The 23188-nt window shown below is 47.9% G+C and overlaps 1 protein-coding gene across 1 annotated transcript in view; it reads right to left on the bottom strand.

Moving 5' to 3' along the window:
* LOC119397055 (myophilin) overlaps nt 1-22976 on the bottom strand; it is a 181099-nt gene extending 158123 nt beyond the window's left edge. Inside the window, exon 1 of the mRNA XM_037664488.2 lies at nt 22739-22976. Within this exon, the coding sequence (XP_037520416.1) occupies nt 22739-22792 (54 nt within the window). The 5' untranslated portion in view covers nt 22793-22976. The remainder of the gene's footprint in view (nt 1-22738) is intronic.
* Nucleotides 22977-23188: the final 212 nt, after the last annotated feature.

Raw genomic sequence — 23188 nt, 5'->3', positions numbered from 1 at the left:
ATCTATCTATCTATCTATCTATCTATCTATCTATCTATCTATCTATCTAGCCGCCTACGTCTGGATGCTCTCATGATCGCCTCCTTAACTTGGTGTAGACCAAAATTTGCATGGGAGGGTAAGAGGATTTGACGAATATGACTGCCGGGTCATGACATAAATAACGTTAAAGTCCTGTCGCGTACGTCGTCAAACCCTTTCCACTAGACACGTGTGGCACATACCCGTTTACCACGGGCCACGGTGTACGGGTATGCGCCACAGGTGATTGACAGTTTATGTCTACCCAGGAACGGCGAGAACAGACATTGGTAACTTAAATGCTAGAGAGTTAAGTAAAACCAACATCGGCAGCGTTGACTCAACGAATGGAAATAACGAAAATTAGGATCCCAGCAGGAATCGAACCCAAGCAATCTGCGTGGCAATCAGGTATTCTACCACTGAACCACGCCAAGTCTGTAAACTGGTTTGGAAAACCAGCCTACGCAGACGTAATATCGGTGCAACGTCAATTGTGGTTGTGGTGCTGGCTATCTAATTTTACAAGAAAGCAATAAACACTACATGATACTCCTACGATGTGTACTCCTACGATACGGGCGTGATATTAGATTGACGTCTGTAGTTCCAGTGTTGGCTCCGATTTTATAGCAGTCTGATAAACTTTACGTTTGTATTCCTATGATTCAGCAAGCTATATTGAAGCATTGCTCGACCCCGGAGGAATACATTAAAGAAAGTTACATATGATATCCACATCACCGCATCGTAAAGTGCACTTCGTCCACCAGAACGATGAAGTGTTCTCTTCATTTCTGAAGAGGCTGGGCGATAGCCTCATGCTGGCCAAGGATGATGTCAGATTGATTGACAGCCATTTGTAGACTAGGCTACGTAGGCCACATACGCCTAGGTAGTCTACGAATAGGACAAACACCATCCACTGATGTTGGTCTACGTAGCACTATCCAGGCCTACCAGCCTCGACGGCCTATGCCTCACCAACGCGAGAGGTGGCTTCAGGTTCCGATATGTCGCCGGCTCTGTCGAGAAACAATTTGTCGACGAAATGACCGAGGCATCCGCGAATTCCAACAGCTCTACTATACCACATACTTCAAAACACATGGACCCCTCTTCACCACGATCACGACCGGATCCTATAACAAGTCATGACCAGCTGCTGGTGCGCACTGATCACGGTGATGATGCCCTTGTTCAAGAACTGTCAAGAACTTCTTGCACACATTGACACGAGTTCGTGAAACGCGCGTGCGTTGTCGGGACACGTATAAGCACTACATATCAGCTTACCGCTTCTGGTGTTGGTAATACCCACGTTGTCATTGGCAGCGTTACCCAACCGTAAACTACTTATATAACACATATGCAGCTCTTCAACGTATATATGTGTGCGTATAAAATATATACAAATATTTAGCGTCATTTTGTAACGTGTCGCTCAGTAAAAAAAGTTACGCCAGAGTCACCTACCCGCCGCATGCTTCGCATAACATCGACTCCCACGCTACGTGGGATCTGCCGAATTTTTTATCTACGAATCTATCTGCCTAGCCACCTACGCCGAGGTGCTCTCATGATCGCCTCCTTTACTTGGTGCAGACCAAAATCGGCATGGGAGGGTAAGAGGATTGGACGGATATGGCTGTCGTATCATGACATGAATAACGGGAAAATTCTGTCGCGTAGGTCGTCAAACCCTTTCCTCCAGACACGTGTGGCACATAGCCGTTTACCACTGGCCGTGGTGTACGGGTATGCGCCACATGTGATTGACAGTTTATATCTACCCAGGAACCGCGAGAACAGACATTGGTACTTTAAATGCGAGAGCGTTAAGAAAAACCGACATCGGCAGCGTTGACCCGACGTATGGAAAGAATAAATATTAAGATCACAGCAGGATTCATTATGACGACTAAAACTGCGCTAAAAACACAAAGACAAAGACGAGGAAAACAGGACTCGCGCAGTTTACCGCGCGAGTCCTGTTTTCCTCGTCTTTGTCTTTGTGTTTTTAGCGCAGTTTTAGACGTCATAATGAATCTTAACCAACTAGCCCGACTTGGTGCTCTATCACAGCAGGAATCTAACCCAAGCATTCTGCGTGGCAATCAAGTATTCTACCACAAAGGTACGTCGGGTATATAGACTGGTTCGGAAAAACAGCCTATGCAGGCGTAATGTCTGTGCAACGTCAAGTGTGGTTGTGGTGCTGGCTATCTAATTTTGCAAGAAAGCAATGCACAGTACGTATGTACTCCTACGATACAGGCGTCATATCAGATTAACGTCTGCGGTTCCAGTGTTGGCTCCGCTTTTATAGTAGTGTAATAAACATTACATTTATACTCCCATGTTTCAGCACGCTATATTGAAGCATTGCTCGACCCAGAGGAATACATTAACGAAAGTTACGTATGATATCCACATGGTTGCACCATAATGTGCACTTAGTTTCAATAATACTGACGTGTGTGTTCTAACGTGAGGGCTGACGTTACGTTGCACCTCAAAGTTACCGTTTAAACGCCAGTGTTGACGTGCCTGGTAAGCCCACGATGTGCACACAGCTACTACACTTACAAAAACACGTTGATCCACCTCGTAACGCTTGGCTCAAATCCATAAAATACAGCATAGCAGTACTCGCTGACTGCTTCGCATGAAACGGATTCCCACAACGCGTGGGACCTGCCGAATTTTCTTCCGGTTGATTTATTTTGAAATGTGGTGAAGCCTGATTTTACAGCGAAAGCTTTTATCAAATCGCAACAGCTGTGGGATGGTTGTCCGCTGCCGCCGCCGGTGTCCGTAACTACTATCGTGCGAAATAAGAAAAATGAAATAAATAAAAATAAACAGGCTCATATGGGATTTAAACCCGGGTCCTCTCCATGGCAGTCGAGTATTCTACCACAGAGCCACGCTAGTGACTGGAACTCCTTTGAAAAAACATCCTTACAGGCGTCATGTCGGGCAAGGAATTGCGTTAAATGTGTAATATAGCGTGTCAGAAGAGTAAAATAACGACCAGGCGTCACATAATGCTAATTGCGCAACGAGTGACCGGATCGTTAATTGCTTCAAATCCATTACAAAAGGCTCAGCCATAATTCTTCATGCAGGAACCACAGGCAGCATCAACAAAGTTCACACAATGCCTTACAGATGTGTAGCGGCACCTCGCTTATCTGCAGAAAGACGAATAATGGCATAGTGATTGCTTCCGTTCTTCACAAAAATTATGATTTGCGACGTAGTGGGTACCTTGAGAGTGTACTTGTATTAGTTTCCCCAAGAGAGTTTAGAACAGGCTCTAGAAAGGCCGCTCTTCCAGCTTTCGCTGTGACTGTGCTGCGCGCAGGCCCGGCGATTTTTTATATACAGCTTGGTAACCTTCGACAAATTGTAAATGTGGTTATCGAGTAGATCGCAGTCCAACAAGTGAGACATCCACAACACTCGCTTGTCACCAAAGGAGCGGAGAAATTCGCCATCTGTGGAACTTCCGCGCGGGCTCAAGCGACGACCGACACTTTTCTGCCCGGAGCAATATGGCGGTCGTCGGCTTCAGCGGCGGCTCGCCGCCTCCACTCCAGAAGTTTTTTTTCAACCTCCTTGGTCCGTGCACGAGAGGGCACTTCAGCAAGGCGTCCAGAGTTTCGTCGTGCCAAAATTTCTGCAACTTTTCTTAACGGCACTTTTACCGAAATTTTTAATGTCACAGCAACATTTATTTATTTATTAATACTGTCAACCCTCATAGAGGGTCATAACAGAGAGGTCAATACAATTACATACATAAAAAATGTACACAGGGGTCCACTGTTAAAGGGAACATCGGAGCGTGTGGCGGCAGCTCGGCGCCACCGCCGGCCATCGGCTGCAACGAGTTTCGCGCAGGCGCAGTGCGCGCTGTGAGTCGTGCTCTTTCGTCGTCTGCTGCTGTCTGCTTCCGGGCTGCGAATCGTCGCGAAGCGAACCGTTGACGCGACGAAAGAGCACCGGGCACGGTGCTCACTGCGTCTACGCGAATCTCGTTGCAGCCGACGGCGCCCGGTGGCGCCGAGCTGCCGCCACACGCTCCGATGTTCCCATTAACAGCGGACCCCTGTGTACAAGGTACATAAAGTTGCGTAATATTTGGCACTTCACGATGAAAACAGGTATTTCCTTAAATAACAATTCAAAGTTAGAAATAACAATTCAAAGTTCTCTGACATTTTTCAAAATATTTACAATGAGCATGAGGTCGCTTACATCATTTGGCACTGAACAAAAATCACGTTGAACAATCTCGTAAATACGCCTCTACAGCATTTTCGAAGTCGGTGACATCGTTTAAAACAACAATAGCGTTTGGTAGTTTATTCCACATTTCTACGACATCTGGGAAGAAAGAATATCGAAACGTGTCAGTATTTGTTTGGTATGGTTTTATGACGCAATCGTGGTTAGTTCGGGGGTTTCTTTTGCCTGGGTAATCTTAAGTTGATCGTGAATTACTTGGAAAAATACCTTCAGCCTATATTTTTTTCTCCGTAGTTGGAGAGAATCTAAGTTGCATCTCTGTAACATCAGCACGACCGATTCCTTCCTTCGGTACGTTGAACAAATAAAACGCCCCCTCACCCCCCCCCCCTTCCCACCCTGCTGCAAGTCTCTGTATTCTTTCCAGCTTCTTCTTAAGGGTCACTTGATGGGGACTCCAAACAACGGCTGAATATTCTAGTATCGTCCTAATGAAGGTGGTGTATGCAATGTTTTACATCACGCGATGCATGTTCTAGTTTTTTCCTCAATATGTATAACTTTTGATAGGCTGTCATGCAGACGTTATATATATGTTCATTCCATGACAGTTTCTGCGTAATTGTTACCCCGAGATACTTGAACTGGTGCGCATTCACCAACAAGTGTCCACCAATGCTGTACGAAAAGGAATGGATAGTTCGCCTTTTGCTGATGTGTGTATATGTAGATTTAGAATAATTTATTGACATTTTCCATTTCGTACACCAATTATCTAAATTTTTCAAACAATTCTGAACTTTGAGTTGATCGTCTAGCTTGGTAATAGTGGCGTAGATTAAGCAGTCCTCTGCGAAAAGTTTAACCTGGACACCCTCTTCTGCCGCCATGCTACTGATGTCATTGATATAGAGGAGAAATAATAGTGGTCCCAGTACTGAGCCTTGGGGCACTCCTGAAAGTACAGCTAAAGGATCTGATACATGGTCATCCAGTTTTACTACCTGCGTACGGTTTGTTAAATATGCTTAAATCCATTTTATTACGAGTTCATTTATTCCTGCATTACGTAATTTGAAGATTAATTGGGCATGGGGTCTTTTATCGAACGCCTTTGCAAAATCCACGCAAACCACATCAACCTGTTGTCTTATGTCTTATATCTACATTAAAAAAAAAGAAAGTGTGGTTGTGAATTGTCTCTCAATATTTTATTTTGCTTCCCATGCAAACTTTCGAGTTTTGAGCCTCGCCTGAACAACATGAATATTTTTTCGTTATAAATCCGATATCGCGGCGGCTTTCGCAAAAAGAATAAATATAACAGAACCAAAGTTGGTATTTAGCGGAATGGCGAGTTGGGCAAGTATGTTGATGTTCATCGTGAAATAAAAGTTTAGAAACGACCTGAGGAAAAAACTGTAACGACGCAAAGAAGACGGGGACGAAGCGAACACACGAAGACAGACACGGGCGCCCGTGTCTGTCTGTTCGTGTCTTCGCTTCGTCCCCGTCTTCCTTGCGTCATTGCAATTTCTTCCACAAGTTATGAACCAACTAGCTCAGCAACAAGTCCTGTTGACTTAGAAACGACACATCGCTTTGTGTCGTTTCTTCGTCTTTGTCTAACCTAGCTTTTGCCCTGTTTTTATTTCACGTTGGTATTTAGTTGGCTAGAGCAGACAAACCGCTATATCATTGTTCGTTATAAAGAGGTTCAACTGTATTTCAAAAACAACAAAAAAAGAAAAAGATGGCTGATCCCTCCATCATAAGAATCGGTATAACACGAAAGTGAAACGTGTCGTCACAGAAGTAGTTGATTGTTTATAGTGCATTGATATATGAGAGCTTGTACAATGTCTGCTGTTCTTTGGCAGACATAGCACCGCTTGATGTGGACGCACCCACGTTGACGCCTAGTGGCACATCTCCGTACCGAGGACTAACGCCCATGATCAAGATTTAACCCTTGCGGTAGCTGAAGTTCTTAACATATACGTGGACACTGCATATGGGTGAATCCTGCGCAAAGATGGCATCAACAACAAGCACATAATAAACACTGATACTCGATATGCACTCCTTCAAAGCGACGAAACGCTACCCACGTTGTGTCTTCCCTCTAGGCTGGCCGTTAATTCTCACAGGGCGAGCGGCGAATGCGGTGCGACAGCCAGGCGAGCGTCGGAGAGATATTTTCGATATGGATAGATGCTATGAGCGAGGCTGGGGCTAAAAGCCGCACCTCCCGGCGTGTTAAAGCGTTGACGAAATTACAGTTCTATTAGACACGCACCGAATGGGACGGTCGCAGCAACGGCGTGTTTTGTTGTTCGTTTTTTTTTTCCGAGCCTGGTGGCACACATGTCACCACCCCGTTATAAAGGGGACGCTCATAGCATCCATCCATCCATCCATCCATCCATCCAAGAGCACTCCGAGAGGAAAGTGTGAAACATAAAAGGCGCGTTCAGGTAGCCTCTGTAATGTTTTTGGCGATAGCTCAGTGGGCTAAACGCCTGCCAGCCATCGTCGCGGACCGAGAAGTCCTGGGTTCGACTGCCGTTAACGGAACTTTTTTCCTATTGGGCGCGAGATCGAGCGGAGTCGCCGCCTGGCGGCTACTGGCTGAAGCGCGCCTAGTGTGGATTGCTCCCTGCGTCGTCTGCTAGCCACGCCGTGTTTGCATGTGCGCGTACGTCCTGCACGTTCTCAAAGAACGGTTTGTTCTTGTTATGTATGCATAACTGTAGTTTATTACCAGCTGACTTAGCTGGGTACAAGCGTTGCCAAACCAAGAGGAGGAATGAATAATTCGTCAGACGCTACTGTCCACTGATGTAGTTTGGGGTCTGCCCATAGGACCGGGGAGCAGCCAGGCCTCAGGGAGAAGTCGAACTCAGGAGCCAGAGCTGATAACAGGATCGTTAACTTACATGATGAGTTGGTAGCGTGTCGTAGCGTCGTCTAGCGACGCTGCGTCGCGTCGACGTAGCCTCGACGTGGCCTGTCGAAGCCTCGTGCTAGCTTCTAGTAGCCTGTCGTAGCATAGCTTCGTGGTACCTTGACGTAGCATGCTTGGAGCGTCCCGACGCTCGCGTTATAAAGCGTGGACCTTCCCATGATTCCCTGCTGGAGAAAACAATCAAGCCCAGGACAGTCCAATCAAACACGTTGTCTTCATCTCCGCCCACTAAACGATAAGTAAGCACCGCCTCCTTCGCGCTCCAGGAAAGAGAGAAGCGGCGCACCTGGACGACGGACGGTGGCTGGGAGGCGAACAAAAGACACCATACACACAATGAACGGATTACTGCGGCGCACATTCCTGAAAATTGGCCGTGACGTCAGGTGTGCTGTCAGGTGCAGTCGTTCCTCGCCTCGGTAGCGCCATCGGCGCAGCGGACGGCCAGCTCCTATACACCTTTTCAAATTCTCACGCCAGGGGGGCGCCATGTTGAAATGCGCGCCGCCTAACGTGCAAGATTGGCGAAATCGCCATCTTGGGCTGCGCGTACTCGAACCGGCGCGCTATCCATTGGTGTGAGATCTCTGCTAAAGCCTGTGTTTGCTGATTTTTCGTTTCTTTAGACTGTTTTGTTTGATATCGTCGCTGCCACTGACCGATTCGTCGCTATCTGAACCGTTCAGCGGCGCGCATTCGCGCTTGCAACGCAAGAATGAGCTCCGCGTCTGCGAACGGCAGTGCTTCGTCGTCGGTACCAGTAGCAACAAGCGTAGTAGAAGGTCGATCACGGCGTGAAGTGTTAATAATCGCTAACTAGAATGTTCTTGCAGCTGTCTACCGATTTCCTTTATTGGCGTACTAAACGTCTACGGATCATTCGTCAGTTTCAACCTCCGCGCATACTCGCTCGCGGCGCGTAAGTTTGTCAGCTGTAAACTGTAAACCCTGCACAATCCTTCTTCTTCACGGATACCTTGACCTACATTCACCCCAACGACGTCGAAGACTAGGTCGAGGACACGTGTGAGTGGCCAGGAATACGGCGAGTGAACATTGTTAATATATCGTTGAGGCGAATGTGTGGGGTCTTTGCCAGGTGTGCAACTACGAGGCACTGGAATCGTACAACTACGTGCAGTATGGCTGGGTGGGTCAGTCACTGGAGCACAATGTGAAGGAAAAAGTCGTGCTGGTGAAGGGGAATGTGACACCGTCGCAAGCCGTGAACAGTAGGCCCCATCGCGCGTGGGTTGCTGCGAGGCCCTCCGGTGAAGTATACGGCGCGCGCAGGCTGCACATGCGTAACCGGACAAGGCGGAGTTTGCAGCCGTGTCGGCCGCTTTATTATGGACAATATGAAGTACGAATCCGTAACATTCTTACGAGTTACTAGCTGAGTCATCAGTGGCTTGCGTAGCCTCCTATCCAAGGTGCTGCACGGGAACGTTGTTCTCGTCGTTTTTCTTGCCGCCAACGAAATACCGGGAAGAGAGGCGTGACGATGGCGACATGCGGAAGTTCTTCCGATTTACTGAAGCCACCCACTGCTGCCGCAATTCAGGCGACGAAGGAAAACGATGCAGCGCGAACATGCCACACTTGCACTCATCGCGTGGCGTACTGTGCTGCGGACACACGATTGCACCTAAAATATCGCTCTTCTGCAGTGTTCGGTGCATTTCGCAGAAGCCCGAACAAAGCAGTGCACAAGCGACTGCCTCCTCCGAGCAGCCTGGACTGCAAATAGTTCATCTTCAGGCCATAAAAGCGTCAAACTCAGCCAAGCGTGTCCAAGGCGATTGACGAGGGGACTTGACAGCTTTGAAGGGTCCAGGAAACTACGGCAGGGTCGTCGCCGCATCTGGTGCGTTTCGGGGAACGTTGAGGACGAAGAAAGCAGGACAGATGCCGCCATACCATTCCAACGGCCCAGCGGCGCGAAGCCGTGAAGTCCGATCATAACACCACTCACTCCAAGGGCGGCGCCACGGGCGCTCATGGTTGCCCACCTTATTCACTGGTGAATACACAACATCCCTTCTCCCTTACGGAATGTAGTCCCGGTAACGCTGAGAGGCTTTTCTCTCACGTCGCGGGTATCTAGAAGCCTCGGCTGTTGGAGGTTGGCTGGAAGAGCTGTGCTCCTGTGAAGGGCTTCCAGGTACATCAGGACCGTCGGGTCCAGGGGCGGGACTGCTAGGGGGACTTGATATAGGTGAAGTGTCACTCACTCTTGCCAGCTCTTCCAGTCCGTTCGATAGTCCTTCCATATAACGTTTAAAGATGGCTACAGCGACTGCCACACCAAACTGCAATCGCGTCACCTTGAACAGGCCCTTGTGAGTTGTCACGGTCTGCAGCATGGCGGTGTCCTCATCGACACAGAGTTGCTGATAAGCTTGATCCAAGTCCAACCGAGAAAACACTGCACATCCTCCAAGTCTTGCGAGCAGTTGCTCTGGAGTTGGAAGCGGATACGTCTTCCACTTGACGACCGGGTTTAGTGTTCTCTTGTAGTCCCCGCAAATTCTCATCTTTCCGTTCTTCTTCAGAATCGGGACAAGTCCACCAACTGTTCGATGGCTTCCTCCACCTTGGGCAGTAGCGCTAAAGGTACTTGCCGTGGCTTGTGAAACTTGGGCGTGGCTTGCTCATCCACTAAGATCCGCACAGGAAGACCCATGCTCTTGCCCAGCCCAGGTTTGAACACATCTGGATGGTCCTGCAGCAGATTTTTCACGCTTGTCACGACGTTGCTCGGGTTGCGTGCAGCTGGTTGGACTTCTCGACTGGAACTCTTAAAAGCTGCAGCTCCGCTGAGCTGGTGCAGTCCTTCCAGTGTTATGCGTAGCGGTCGGAACCAGTCTCTCCCCAGGTCGTCAAATGTTATGTGTGCATAACTGTATTACCAGCTGACTTAGCTGGGTACAAGCGTTGCCAAACCAAGAGGAGGAATGAATAATTCGTCAGACGCTACTGTCCACTCACTCCAAGGGCGGCGCGCCACTTTCTGGTTAAGCACACCCTAAGGTGCGCTTGGCATAGTCCCAAACATGAGGAACATTAAATAGTGTGTGAATGCAGCGTTTCAGCGACTCGGTGGTAAACAAAAACGAAGCTCATTCACTTTCGCGTTGTTGTTAGGTGTATAACCGCGGCACTCCAGTTCATGACGAGCTTTAGTTGGGCTTAATATGTCCTTTTAAAGACGATAGTATTTCTTGGGGAGCTTAAACGGAGAAATTTTGGTCTGTCTTTCTGTCTGTTTGTCGGCACGTCACTCGATTCAGCCACCCGGCCAAAGGTGAACCACTTGCCCAAGGGCCAGCCATCTTGAACGGCTGACAGGTTCATACTTGTGTACATTGTCGATCAAAAAGCAAACATTACGCATATCTGAGGCGCAACATCACTAGGTAAGTATTAAGTGGTGTGTTCCTTTAATAGAAAATAGATAGATACGTAATTCTAAACTAGTTTTTTAAGCTGCGCTGAAAATGCGACTGCGCTAAAACTTGCCTTCCTCCGTGCCCTCTGCACGAGCTCATTGTTGTTTCGGTTTCGGTTCTGTATTGCACTGTAGGAATGCCATGGGTCGCCGCTCTGGCATTCCTCTTTTACGCAGGCGACGTGTAAATTAAAGAGTGTGTGGAGAGTACTCGTTGAGTGCGGACGTTTCTTCTGCTTCAGTGCATCGCGCCAAACCGCGTGTTCAGGCTGGCAGGCGTCCCCGCCGGTCGCGTTGGTCACCGCCGGTCTTCGCCTGCTGCGGTGCCGGGACTACCAGCCCGCAACACAGCACTCATGTTTCTTATTGCCAGATGGCGTCCATATCTCACGCAGCGCCTCTTCTATCGTCTTTAGACGACATTTGCAGCGAAGCATGCAAAATACGCGGCCAATTTTTATTGTACGGTCGTGGTCCCGCTACAGCGAACTATTCTATCAAGTGAAGTCTGAGACTTCGGTACTCAAACTGTCCCTAAAAAAAAGAGTAGAAAAAACAATGGAATGACAAGGCAGTGATAAAACGGAGTTGCCGCGCGCAATTTTAACTTGGCGCGAAATTTATGCAGAACCAACCATGTGCTTAGATTTAGGTACGCTTTGAAGGACCCACATTTACAAAATTAATGTCGACGGTGTGCCTTACATTTATGTCGTATAATTTCACGCAAAACCTCATCCTTTCTTTTTACATTATCTTGAGCGTTTGTGTGGAGTTGTTATAAATTGATGGAAGGCAGCGGACATAATTAGTTTGACAAAAAAAAAAAAAAGACACTTGTTCCATAATATAACCGGACCTTTGTTGCATCATTGTCGTGCACGTAATCAATCGATGAAAGCTCTGTGCTAAACTCTTACCTGCGTATATATGCGTATTCGCGTGAACAGTGCTATTGAACTCATTGCACAGGAATATGGGCTGGTATACAAATGAACAAGAAGTAAACACTTAAGTAGTTGGGTCGTGCTACTGCAGTGCGTAGTACCCAAAACACAAGCTAAACACGTACAGAGAAAACAACAAAAAACGTCATATAGTGCGTAAGCGCAGACTGTCATCCTGGGCGAGGATTCCTTTCATCGGCAGATTGAGCTTCTCTCACTAGTAATAGTAACGTTAAATGACCTTCGCGCATCGATTCAACAATGAAGGGCATATATATTACCAGTAAGCTGCAATCAACGCATTTTATCCGCCGACAATCGGCTCAAACCGCTCAAAACGAAGCGCCGCTGTGTGCATTTGTATACGCGCCTCCGACCGCCTCTCCACACTACCGCGGCGACGGTGCTGCCACCTATAGGTCGATCTCGCGGCCAATAGTTTTTTTTTCTCTGCCATCTCATGACGTTCATTTTGCTGACGTATTTCGGTGACGGAAATACGTCATGAAAGCCTTGGTGGACCCGGGCATAAAACACTTTAGTGTTAAAAATATTTTGTCAGCTTCGCACTATAGTGGTGTCAAGCCTGAAGGAAGAGCGCAGCTGGGCGGCCCCATTTGTTTCTCTTTCTTCCTCTCTTTTTTGTCTCTATTTTTATTTCTCTCTCTCTATCATTCTTTATATGCTCTACTCTCTCCCCTCCTCCTTTCCCTCCTCAACTCCTTGCTACGATATAGTATACTGAAGATGGCTATTGTATGCTCTGCTAGCGGGCCTGGATAACCGAGTGGCTACGACGCTTGCCTTCGAATCGTGGGTACGCGGGTTCGAATCCCGCCTCGACAAGAAATTTTTTTCGCTAAAAATTTGTTGCTCTTCCTTCATCTCCGTGCTCGTTATCTCGCCCATCAGAGTTAGTGCAACCCAACCGGAGAAATCGGCGCACGTGTTCTGGGACCGAAGATGAAGAGAGAGCGCGTGCCGGTTCGTGATCATTTCTGCTCGCCCGCTGTTAAAGGGACACTAAAGGCAAATAATTTATGTCAGAGTGAAAGCCCAATGTATGACAACTTCTAAAACAGCAATATTATCAACAGCAGTGCCCTACTTACCGAGAAATTAAGCTAAATGTATCACATGACGAGCGCCACGAGTGGGACATTTTCGAAGTGATCCCGATGACGTAGGGAAGTCGGCCTGCAATAAATCACTAGTAATCAAACTAGCAGCAGTAAAAAAAAAGAACATTCCGAGCATCAAAAGACGTAATAAAATTCTGTTTGTTCGTTTCCGCTTGATTCATGGAAAACAAAACCTCCGCGGCGTTGCCATGGGGAACGGCGCGCGTGGTTCAAAGGTTCCGTTTTCGCCGAACTGTGCCTCGCCCGTCTCAGTGGTAGTTTCGGGATCGCGTACTGCCGTGCGTGTTTTGCGCGCTCGTGAAGGTCGCTCTGACAGAAAGTTCGACAAAATGCCGCATGCGTGTGATATTGCCGGATGCCCGAATGGTGCACAACGCCAGTGCTGCAGCAAGGAAACCGGTGTGTCTTTTCACTGGGTGCCGTGGAATGAACCCTTACGCTCGAAGTGGCTTAGTGATATGCCATTGCGCCAGTGTGCTAAACAGTCAAAACCTCTGCGTGTGTGCTCGCTGCACTTTCGTACTGAGGATTACGAGATCAACCGCAACTTGGTGACGGCTTTGAATGTGCCCATCCGAGCAAGTCTTTGCCGCAGCGCCGTTGTTGCTACTGTGGGTCCCGCTACTTCCGCTCGGCTGCTACTAGTGTCGGCGGCCGCGCAGTAAAAGCGGGCAACGTTGGGCATGGCAGCAGTGACGTATGAGAGTCGTATTTTCAGGCGGGAGATTTGAAGCGCGCTAACGCGATGCGGACCACTAAAAACGCGATTTTATTTCAAAATAAGCACTTCCTTGGCACAAAAGCAGCGCTACGAGGTTTCTGGACCGCTATTTCAACAATCAATGTCGACTTAATATTTGCCTTTAGTGTCCCTTTAAAAGAACGTCTGCTGTGACCACGCACACATGTGCGATGGTTCGCTTGTAGGGGCGGGAACATTTTTTTTTTTTTTTGCAGTGGTTGGCGAGCAGAGGAGTCCTTCAGAGGGGCAGCTGTTTGATTGACCACTTTTCAAAACTGACTACGTTAAATGTATTCTTTCCCACCAGAATTTAGAGGTTTTTTTTTTGCTGCGGACATATCAGGGATAGTAAATCATTCAGTTTTCGTTGATTTCAATAAACAGCAGCTGCGGATGAGATTCGTCAGCTTGACAAGTATGCAGCTCTCATTGCGCGAACAGTGGTTTGATTGCGGTAGCACAATAGATGTGAGAAGAATACAGGTCATTGTATCAACACAATAAACGTTGAAGATTAATGTTTCTACACTAACCAATTTATCTTTCGTGGTCGCAAATGTGCGTTCATCAGAAAGTAGGCGGTGTTATCGTCTCACGAGAACACTGCTATATACAACAGCATAGCGTAGGGCTCCGCATTCATTTTAAACGCTTGGTCTTTTTTCTAAGTAAGGAAAACTGAGCTCAGGTTGAGCTAATAACCAACTTTCTCGTAAGAAACGAAGAAATACATCATATACATTCGTGGTTTCTGGAAGAGACGCCCGCTCACGAAGAATTTTGGAAACTGCCTTTAGCACGCACACATTTCCGGCATAGTCGTGCGAGCTACGCGACTGGCCGAGTCTGCAATATGTATACTGCGTGTGGCAACTTTACGTCGGGCTTAAGTACATTCGCTTGTTTCGAATACAGCTTAGGAACAGTGGTCAGGATTCCGTAGATGAATGCACGTCTTGCTTCACAAGCAAGCGACCACACTTGCCAATCTTTGGAAGGTGGCCGCACCTGCGCATAAAGGCGTCTTCCTGCAGCTGTGATGTGGACACGTGTGAGAAAGAAAAGAGAGAGCGGGGCATTCTGCTTGCAATTACTTGAACAAGGAATTGCATACTTCGGAATGAACGCTTACATTTCTCTTGCGCTGTCAAGAAACGCACAAAGAGGGGCTACCGCTCTCTCGTGTTCACATCTCGACACGTGAACACTCGGTAAATGTACGGGGCAGGCTTGGCGCCCCGTTCAGATGATTCGGGCAGGCTGCCCTGAGCGCAGGCTGCCCTGAGCGCATATACGCAAGTAACGCAATTCCATTGCGTTACTTTCGTATATGCGACCCGCAAGTAAGCGAGACTAGTGAGAATGCTCACACGCCAATTGAAGAACTGAAGAAGGGCACGGCCGAGTATATCATCTACCTATAAGATAAGCGAGCGACTCTTTTTGGTTTTTGTAGCGTTAGCTACACTTGCCTAGCCGGAGCCGATTTCGCGTGGAGGGTCATGAGCCGTGCTGCGCATGCGCGAGGATCAGTGCTGTCACACAGCTGGCTCACCGGAGCCGGCATCTCACGCGCTCTTCGCCACCGCCGCGCGCGGCTCGCCGCTGCTGTCTGCGCGTTCGGGAGGAGTGGCGTCGTATCCGCGGCAGACACACTGGCGCGGGCGCAGCTATTCGCCTTCGCTGTGCAGTCACGGGGGTGAAACTTCGCGGTTTTTCTGTCCCGTGACCGCAGCGATCCTGATGTTTGGGGGCTGTACTACCTACGAGCATAAATGAACCGTTGTTGTTTCATTTTATATTTATTACCAGGTTACTTATTAACTCCCGAGCTTTTAATACTCAAGTGAACCTAAAGGTTGCAGTTCGAGGTTGCGAAAATACGAGCGCCACCCGGAGTGGAAAACGGGAACTGCGCCGTCCTATCTCTCACGGCGAAAAAGGGGCGTTTCTTGTCGCGCGCCTATGTATGCTACGGCCTGCGGTGTCCCAAAGGCCGCTTTTACCACCGTAAGGTTTGTTTAAGTGAAACTGGCGAAACCTTTGCAAGGTTCAGCGAAACAGACGCATCAATGGATTCGCGCCGTTATCACAAATCGTGCTGTGCTGAGTGGTGTCGAAATTGTTCAGGCCACACCGGCATAAAATTTTTTCGGATCCCGGCGGACGAAAGGTACGATCTGCATGATGCTCGTTTTGTTTTTCTACGCTTGCACGGCATATCAGGATGCGGTTGCAGCAGTAGCTGCGTAATTTAATTGAGCATACACGTGCATGATTTATTTATTACATTCTGATTGTCTGCTCTGCAGCTTGAATTATACTGTATGCTTGAATTTACTGTATGAATGGTACGTTTAGGCAATAAAAGATTCCAACAAACTCTCCTCTTTATTCTTGTCTAATTTATGTGTACACGTAAACAAAAACAAAGTCTTACTTAAAATAAGTGGTGCAAAAACAGGTGGATGGGCAAACCTTCATCAATCAGAACGCAATGATTGCCGTTTTATCATGTGGCGGGTTGCGCAACAGGAAGAATGTCGCGCGCTCGCCACCTGAGTACCTTCCACTCGCTGAATTTGGCTTGCTGGTGCATCCCAATTGAATTTGGCGCTAAATCGCCCCCCCCCCCCCCGCCACTCGGATCCTCAGTCCTCATCAAGATGGCGTCCCCCAGTGCGTGTCTGCAATGGGCCGCCGTGGTTTAGTACCGCCCCCAAACACCGGGTGTTCGTCCGGCGCTGCGAGCGAATATCGCGTTCCATGGATGGTATAGGAAGTTTCACTCCCCTGGTGCAGTCTCCGTCTGACACTGCGCTGGAGCCGCTTGATAGCGCCTCTGACTGGCGTTTGCAGCTGGGTAACGCCATGGAGAAGGAGAGCGCAAATGCTGCTCAACGGCGCAGAAGAGCCGAGAAGCTTATCTCATCGGATCCCGAAGTAGTTGCCTGGCAATTAGCGGTTCAGCGTACGAAGAATGAACAGAAGAAGGCTAATAATCCTAGACAATCTGGAAAGCTAAGAATAATCAGCTGAACCTTTGCTAACGCTACGTATATCCTGGCACAGCCGAGCTAAGTCACTGCAAATTTTTATACGACGTTATGTTAATGCATGACGAAGCCGCTACATGCGTGCACGTGCGGTGTCTGTTGTCAAAATACGTCTCTTTCTTACGAGCTTTTTTTTTTTCGTTCTTCGCGTTAACCTCACCTATACAATCGTGTTGCATTAGCCTTGCCGAGGAGGTTCGCAATGCAGGTGTTGCATTGAAATGCCTTTCCCTACCAGGCTGCTTGAGAAAAATTTAATCGGTAACCTCCCCCTAATAAAAAACCCTGCGCACGATTGCCACCGAAATTGGCAGTGTGGTACGCCCGCTACTCATCCAACAACTGCACTGTCTCACTAAGTGAACGAACCAATAAACCAGACTTGCGTTTTCCACCAGCCCTTTAGAATATATATATATAAAAAAGAACAGTAAAACGGTGTTTCCGTTCCGCACACCTTTTGCCTTAGAATGGCTGACTGGGCGAGTTGGTAATTCATATTTGAAATGCGCTTGTCCCTGTCTCCCTGTGTAGTTGCGCGCTCGAATTTTAAGTACCTTTTGCGTTCGCCGGTTGTTATAAATTTAGCGAGGCCAATTGGCCACTTTCGCCATGTCATGAGCTTTTATCTTCCTAGATTGTCAATATCACTGTCTGGAGTTTAGCTTTACCATTGCCAGTGTTGTAATCAGCGCGTTTGTATTTTTTTAACTCTATGTAGGCTGCACGGAATGCTGGCCGCGATCATGTGACTATGTTGTCAGCATTTTCTTCTTTTTAATTGCAAAGCATTTCTTAGCGAACCAATGTTGACCGTTTTATCTATCCATAGGCGTGCGCACAGGGGAGGGCAGCTAGTCACATAAGGGGAGGAAGGGGCAAAGTGTGCCCCCACAGTAACGCTTTCGTTTGGGCTAGTCGGAACATAATGCATGGCTACGCTAAAAAAACATGTACACAGGACGGGCGCAAACTTCCAACTTTATTACGGAATGCCAAGGTGAGCCTACATCAACATAAATCGCATCACCACGTGCTCTGGTTGCGCCCCCCTCGTGACAATCATATCAGCGACACACCCCGTTGGGGCTATCTTTCTTTCAAACAATCATGAAATGGTCGCGCGCAAACAATTCAGATGCAGTGGCTTATATATATATATATATATATATATATATATATATATATATATATATATATATATTGCCAATATATATATATATTGCCAATATATATATATTGCCACGTGCGTTTCTTATCACTTTTGCTGTATTTTTTTCGCCCACAAAGACCGTCACCAACGCTCAGCGCAAACCGCGCCTCATTGTTCGAGATGCTTCGCGATTATTGTAGATCGTTTTGTTAGGATTGCGCGCAAGACGCGAACACTCGAGCTTATTCTAGAACTTGCGCGACAACCCGCGATAACGCTGGAATATTCGACGGCACATGTGTAAATGCCGACGCGCTTCACCGCTTGTCAGTTGATCGACGGTCGACGCTATCAGTGTATTGCTGTAGCTTGACTTTCAGTTTCCCGGCCACAAGTTAGGCCTAATAGAGAGTTTCATCTCGGACGTGCTGACTGCTGCCTTCGTCGACGTCACGACCACGTGACAATATTATATATATATATATATATATATATATATATATATATATATATATATATATATATATATATATATAACCCTTAATTGTAGAATTAAGGGTTAGTGGAATGAATGCGAAATCTTTAAACTCGTGAGGCCACGCGCTCCCGTGTTGCAAGTCATATATTGATCGCGGCTGTACATCTGGTGTATGTGAAATACCCTTGGCCTGCGGAAGCGTTTACATCGGACAAATCAGTTTGAGCATAAAGAAAAGAGGCTTCAGCGAAGAAGGAAACACAGGCAACAGGATGAGCGTAAACTTCCAACTTTTTGCTATGAACCGCGCTCAGAAAAGCCTCTCCTGCAGTACAATTCAGCGCATTCAAAACTAATAAAAAGAGGGGTTGCCAGAGCATGCTTTAGGAATGCCTTGATGAAGTCATGTCATCACACTATGGCCGCTAGTTTTGCAGGACAAAGCAAGCGATTATCCCTGGCGGGCTATCCAGTGTTGGTGCAGGTGTCAGTGGCTGAGGGCTTGTTGCAAGGTTCACGTAAGCGGGGACGTCTGCAGAACAATGGTGTGCCAGATGCTGGAAAAACCAGTGTCATACCCTATGTGCATAAAGTTTCACACCATTTGAAGAAGATAGCCCTGAGAGAAAACGTCCGCGTAGTGTTCTCTGCCCCAGTGAAACTCAATCGACTATGCAAGCTGACGAATCCTATGAAGGTGTCGCAACCCGCCTGTGGAAAGAGGCATGTGACTAGGTTTGTGGAATGTTCCCTAGCTGTCGTGTATATGTTCCCTCTGTCGTGCGATGCGGTTTACATAGGACAGACGGGTAGGTGTATCAATGACCGCCTACGCGAACATTGTTGCAATGTAAAAAACAAGGTTTCCTCAGGCAGTTTCCTGGCTAAGCATTGTAAGACGTGTGCATGCACTCCATTGTTTGACCGTTGTGTCGTTTTGGGCCGCAGTCGTAATCAGTTGACACGTGAGATCATCGAGGCGAATTCTATTGCGAAATGTGTGAAGCTGTGTGTGAGTACGCCATCGATAGCCTTATCTGAAAAAGAGATCGATTTTCTTGAGCGTGTGCAGTGAGGTGTAGTTAATGTGATATTTGAGTAAACTGCGTTTTCTGGTCACGTGTGCTGCGCCACATGTTTGGTTTTTTGGTCAGATAGCGGAGTCACGTGTGCTGTGAGGTGAGCCATATAATGTGCTGTAGGGTCATGCAATAAACAAAAAGTTGGAAGTTTAGCGCTCATCCTGTTGCCTGTGTTTCCTTCTTCGCTGAAGCCTCTTTTCTTTATGCTCAAACTGAGCTGCGCTATACCAATACGTTGTCATAATGCACCAACTTGCCCATTCTGCAGTACTTATCGGACAAATGGGGCGCTGTTTTAATGAGAGGGCCAGAGAGCATAGCCTGGCGGTACACACAAACACCGGGGGGCACCTAGACTTTCACTGCAGGAGTTGCGAATGCACGCCGAGGTTTGAAGACACAGTCTTCTTGTCCAAATCAAACAACAAGTTGCAAAGGGAAGTTGTTGAGGCTTATTTTATTAATAGAAAATTTGACTAATGTGTAAGCATGCCTTCTTTGACTCTGCATCGAAAAGAGGTTCATTTTTAGACGGCTTTGTGTGAATGACACTCAGTATCCCGGTTTGTAACTTTTAATTTGTTTGTGGTCGCTGTTTAATTCTGTCCATTTTTGAATTTTTTGTTCAGTATATATAAGCCACTGCATCTGAATTGTTTGCGCGCGACATTTTCATGATTATGTTTGAAAGAAAGATAGCCCAAAGGGGGTGTGTCGCTGATATGATTGTTACGATGGAGGCGTAACCAAAGCACGTGGTGATGAGATTTATGTTGATATAGGCTCACCTTGGCATTCCGTAATGAAGTTACGGAATGGCAATGCTATCTATCTATCTATCTATCTATCTATCTATCTATCTATCTATCTATCTATCTATCTATCTATCTATCTATCTATCTATCTATCTATCTATCTATCTGTCTGTCTATCTGTCTGTCTATCTGTCTGTCTGTCTGTCTGTCTGTCTGTCTGTCTGTCTGTCTGTCTATCTGTCTATCTGTCTGTCTGTCTGTCTGTCTGTCTGTCTGTCTGTCTGTCTATTTCTAGCCGCCTACGTCTTGGCGCTCTCGATTTTCCACTACCTGGGAGCTGCCAGAGCCAGCCGGAACGCATTTGTTCTTTCTCGGGTTGCTCCGCCTACCGCGCGCGCACTCGGAGGGGCGTGAGTGTATGACGAACGTGATTTGCAGGTCACAACATGAATAACTTGTCTTCTCTGTCGTGTACGTCATGCAATCCTTTCCCCCAGTTACGTGTGGCACATATTGTATGCGCTGTGAATCTCATGTGGTATGCGCCACAGGTGATACATCGACAAAGACTTTGGAAATATTTTATATGTACGTACACGAAGCGAATACGCCTACGAACGCTACTTATATGCACATCATCGCACCGTAGTGCGCACTTCGTGCCGATAAAACTGACGTCTCTGCTCTAACGTGAGTAACCAGAGTACCGACGTTACGTCAGACCATGCATGAACTACACTTTCTCCAGTGCCTGGTGAGCGTTGCCCGAGCTCGTCGGTATGCGCACAGCTACTCAATTTACACAACGCTTGGCTCAAGCAAAAACAGCTTACGCTGTGCTTCGCATGAAAATGATTCCCATGCCGCGTTTTCTCTCTTTTTTTCCCCCCGCTATGTTGTGACAGTGGTTGGCCGTGTCACGCCGGACCGCTTCACGGTTCTTACCATTTTTCCAGCATCGCTACTGCAAGAGCCACGGTCGGCAGTGACAATAGGGAGTTTTCGAATAGGGGCCCCAAAGAAATAGCGTCGAGGCCACTGCGCATGCGCGAGACCCAAACTGCGTTTGGGTTTAGCGTTGGGGCCGCTATTTCTCGAATTTACCGGGAGCCCCAAAGCCTGCCCCAAAAGCTTTGGGTCAAACAGATGACGCCACCCACTGAAGCGACGGCTCTTGGCTAAGTAAGACTTGACTGACCTAAATAGGGGAAATGTCCAAAGCGCCGCAGACCCTATTCAAAAAGCCGGCAGATCCCACGCATTGTGGGAATCGATGTAATGCGAAGCAGCCAGCAAAGAGCTGCATACATCGTCTTGTATGTCATTGAGGAAAATGCGTGTCATGGTTTTCATGTTAACTCCTATTATTTATGTCCGACACACAGTAACGTCGCGCAATACCAACTTCGGGGTATATCAAGCTAGCGAAACGGCCACCAGCGCCCCATGAGCGTGGCACGTAAGTCATGCTGTACATGACATGTGTGTCATGACTTTCATGTTAACTCATGTTATTTATGTTCGTCACACAGTCACGTTGGAAGATACCAGTTTTGGTTTATATCAAGCTAGCGAAACGGCCGCCAGCGCATCATGAGCGTGGCACGTAAGTCATGCTGTACGTGATATACGTGTCATGACTTTCATGTTAACTCGTGTTTTTATGTTCGTCACACAGGCACGTCGCGCAATACCAATTCCGCGGTAGATCAAGCTAACGGAACGGCCGCCAGCGCCCCATGAGCGTGGCGCGTAAGTCATGTTGTACATGACATGCATGTCATGATTTTCATGTTAACTCGTGTTATTTATGTTGGTTACACAGTCACGTCGGAAGATACCAATTTTGGTTTATATCAAGCTAGCGAAACGGCCGCCAGCGCCCCATGAGCGTGGCACGTAAGTCATGCTGTACATGACATGCGTGTCATGATTTTCACGTTAACTCGTGTCATTTATGTTCGTCACACATTCACGTCGCAGGATACCAATTCTGGTCTATATCAAGCTAGCGAAACGGCCGCCAGCGCACCATGAGCGTGGCATGTAAATCATGGTGTACGTACATGACGCGCGTGTCATGATTTTCATGTTATGACTTGTCATTTATGTTCGTCATACAGTCATGTTACGCCATACCAATTTTGGTGTACATTCGATTAACCAAGCGACCAGGAGAGCACAAAGTCGTAGGCGGCTAGATAGATAGATAGATAGATACGCTCAAAGTCGCAGAAGTTCGCTAAGAAATGCTTCGCATTTAAAACTCTTAGCTCCTGCTTGACCCAAAGCCAGCCCACGCAAAGCGCTTTGGGGCCCCATACTTTTCGGGCCCCTATTCGAAAACTCCCTATTTTAATGTCGGCTGCCGGCACAATACATACTGAAGAAGAAACGCCGGCAGTTTGGTCACGTGACGGCAGCCAGCCAACGGATGCGAAGCGCCCGCAGCAATCCACACAGCCTACTCTGCCGGCTGCAGGCCACATAGACAGTTCCTTGTCCTTCCTTCATTGTATACTTTGCAGTCGTGTCCATATTGCGGCGAAAGGCACACGGCAGGCAGATGCAACGAGAACGTGGCTGCACGAGGCATGCCAGGATTCACTGGCTTCCGTTACGCATATTCGATCCGCAGCAGCGGTGCTGTCAAACCGCGTTGAGGTATGTGTTACTGCTAGCTTACCTTGCTGTGAGCTTCAGCCGCTAGTCCGGATTTGGTAGCGCGGTGTTCCGCCATCCTGTTATCCGCCGAACGAATCGCGGTTGAACGGTCGCGATGCACGGTACACAGGTCCGCAGACTGATCGAGTGAGAGCCGCCGGAACCGAGACCGAGTTGACCGAGTCGCGCCAGTCACGCCCAACTTTGCTCCAGGTGTCCTCCGGCCCTCTGGTGCTCTGGTTGGTCGCGCCACTCGCGGGAAGGGAACGCGTAGAGAGTGAGAAGTGAAGAGAAATCACGTGCTTGCCGTTCCCCTAGCAACCAGAGTTGTGCGATGATACCAGTTGCAACACTCTGTTATGCAACCCAAAACACGCCCACACGCTCCTGAGCAAATTTGCGAGAATAGCAAACTGACGCGCCACCTGGGAGCGACGACAAAAAAACGCATCGCCACGACCACGCCCGTGCG

The sequence above is a fragment of the Rhipicephalus sanguineus genome, chromosome 6 (genome assembly GCF_013339695.2).
Source record: "Rhipicephalus sanguineus isolate Rsan-2018 chromosome 6, BIME_Rsan_1.4, whole genome shotgun sequence".
Lineage (NCBI taxonomy): Eukaryota > Metazoa > Arthropoda > Arachnida > Ixodida > Ixodidae > Rhipicephalus > Rhipicephalus sanguineus.
This window is presented reverse-complemented; position numbering and strand designations above follow the sequence as displayed.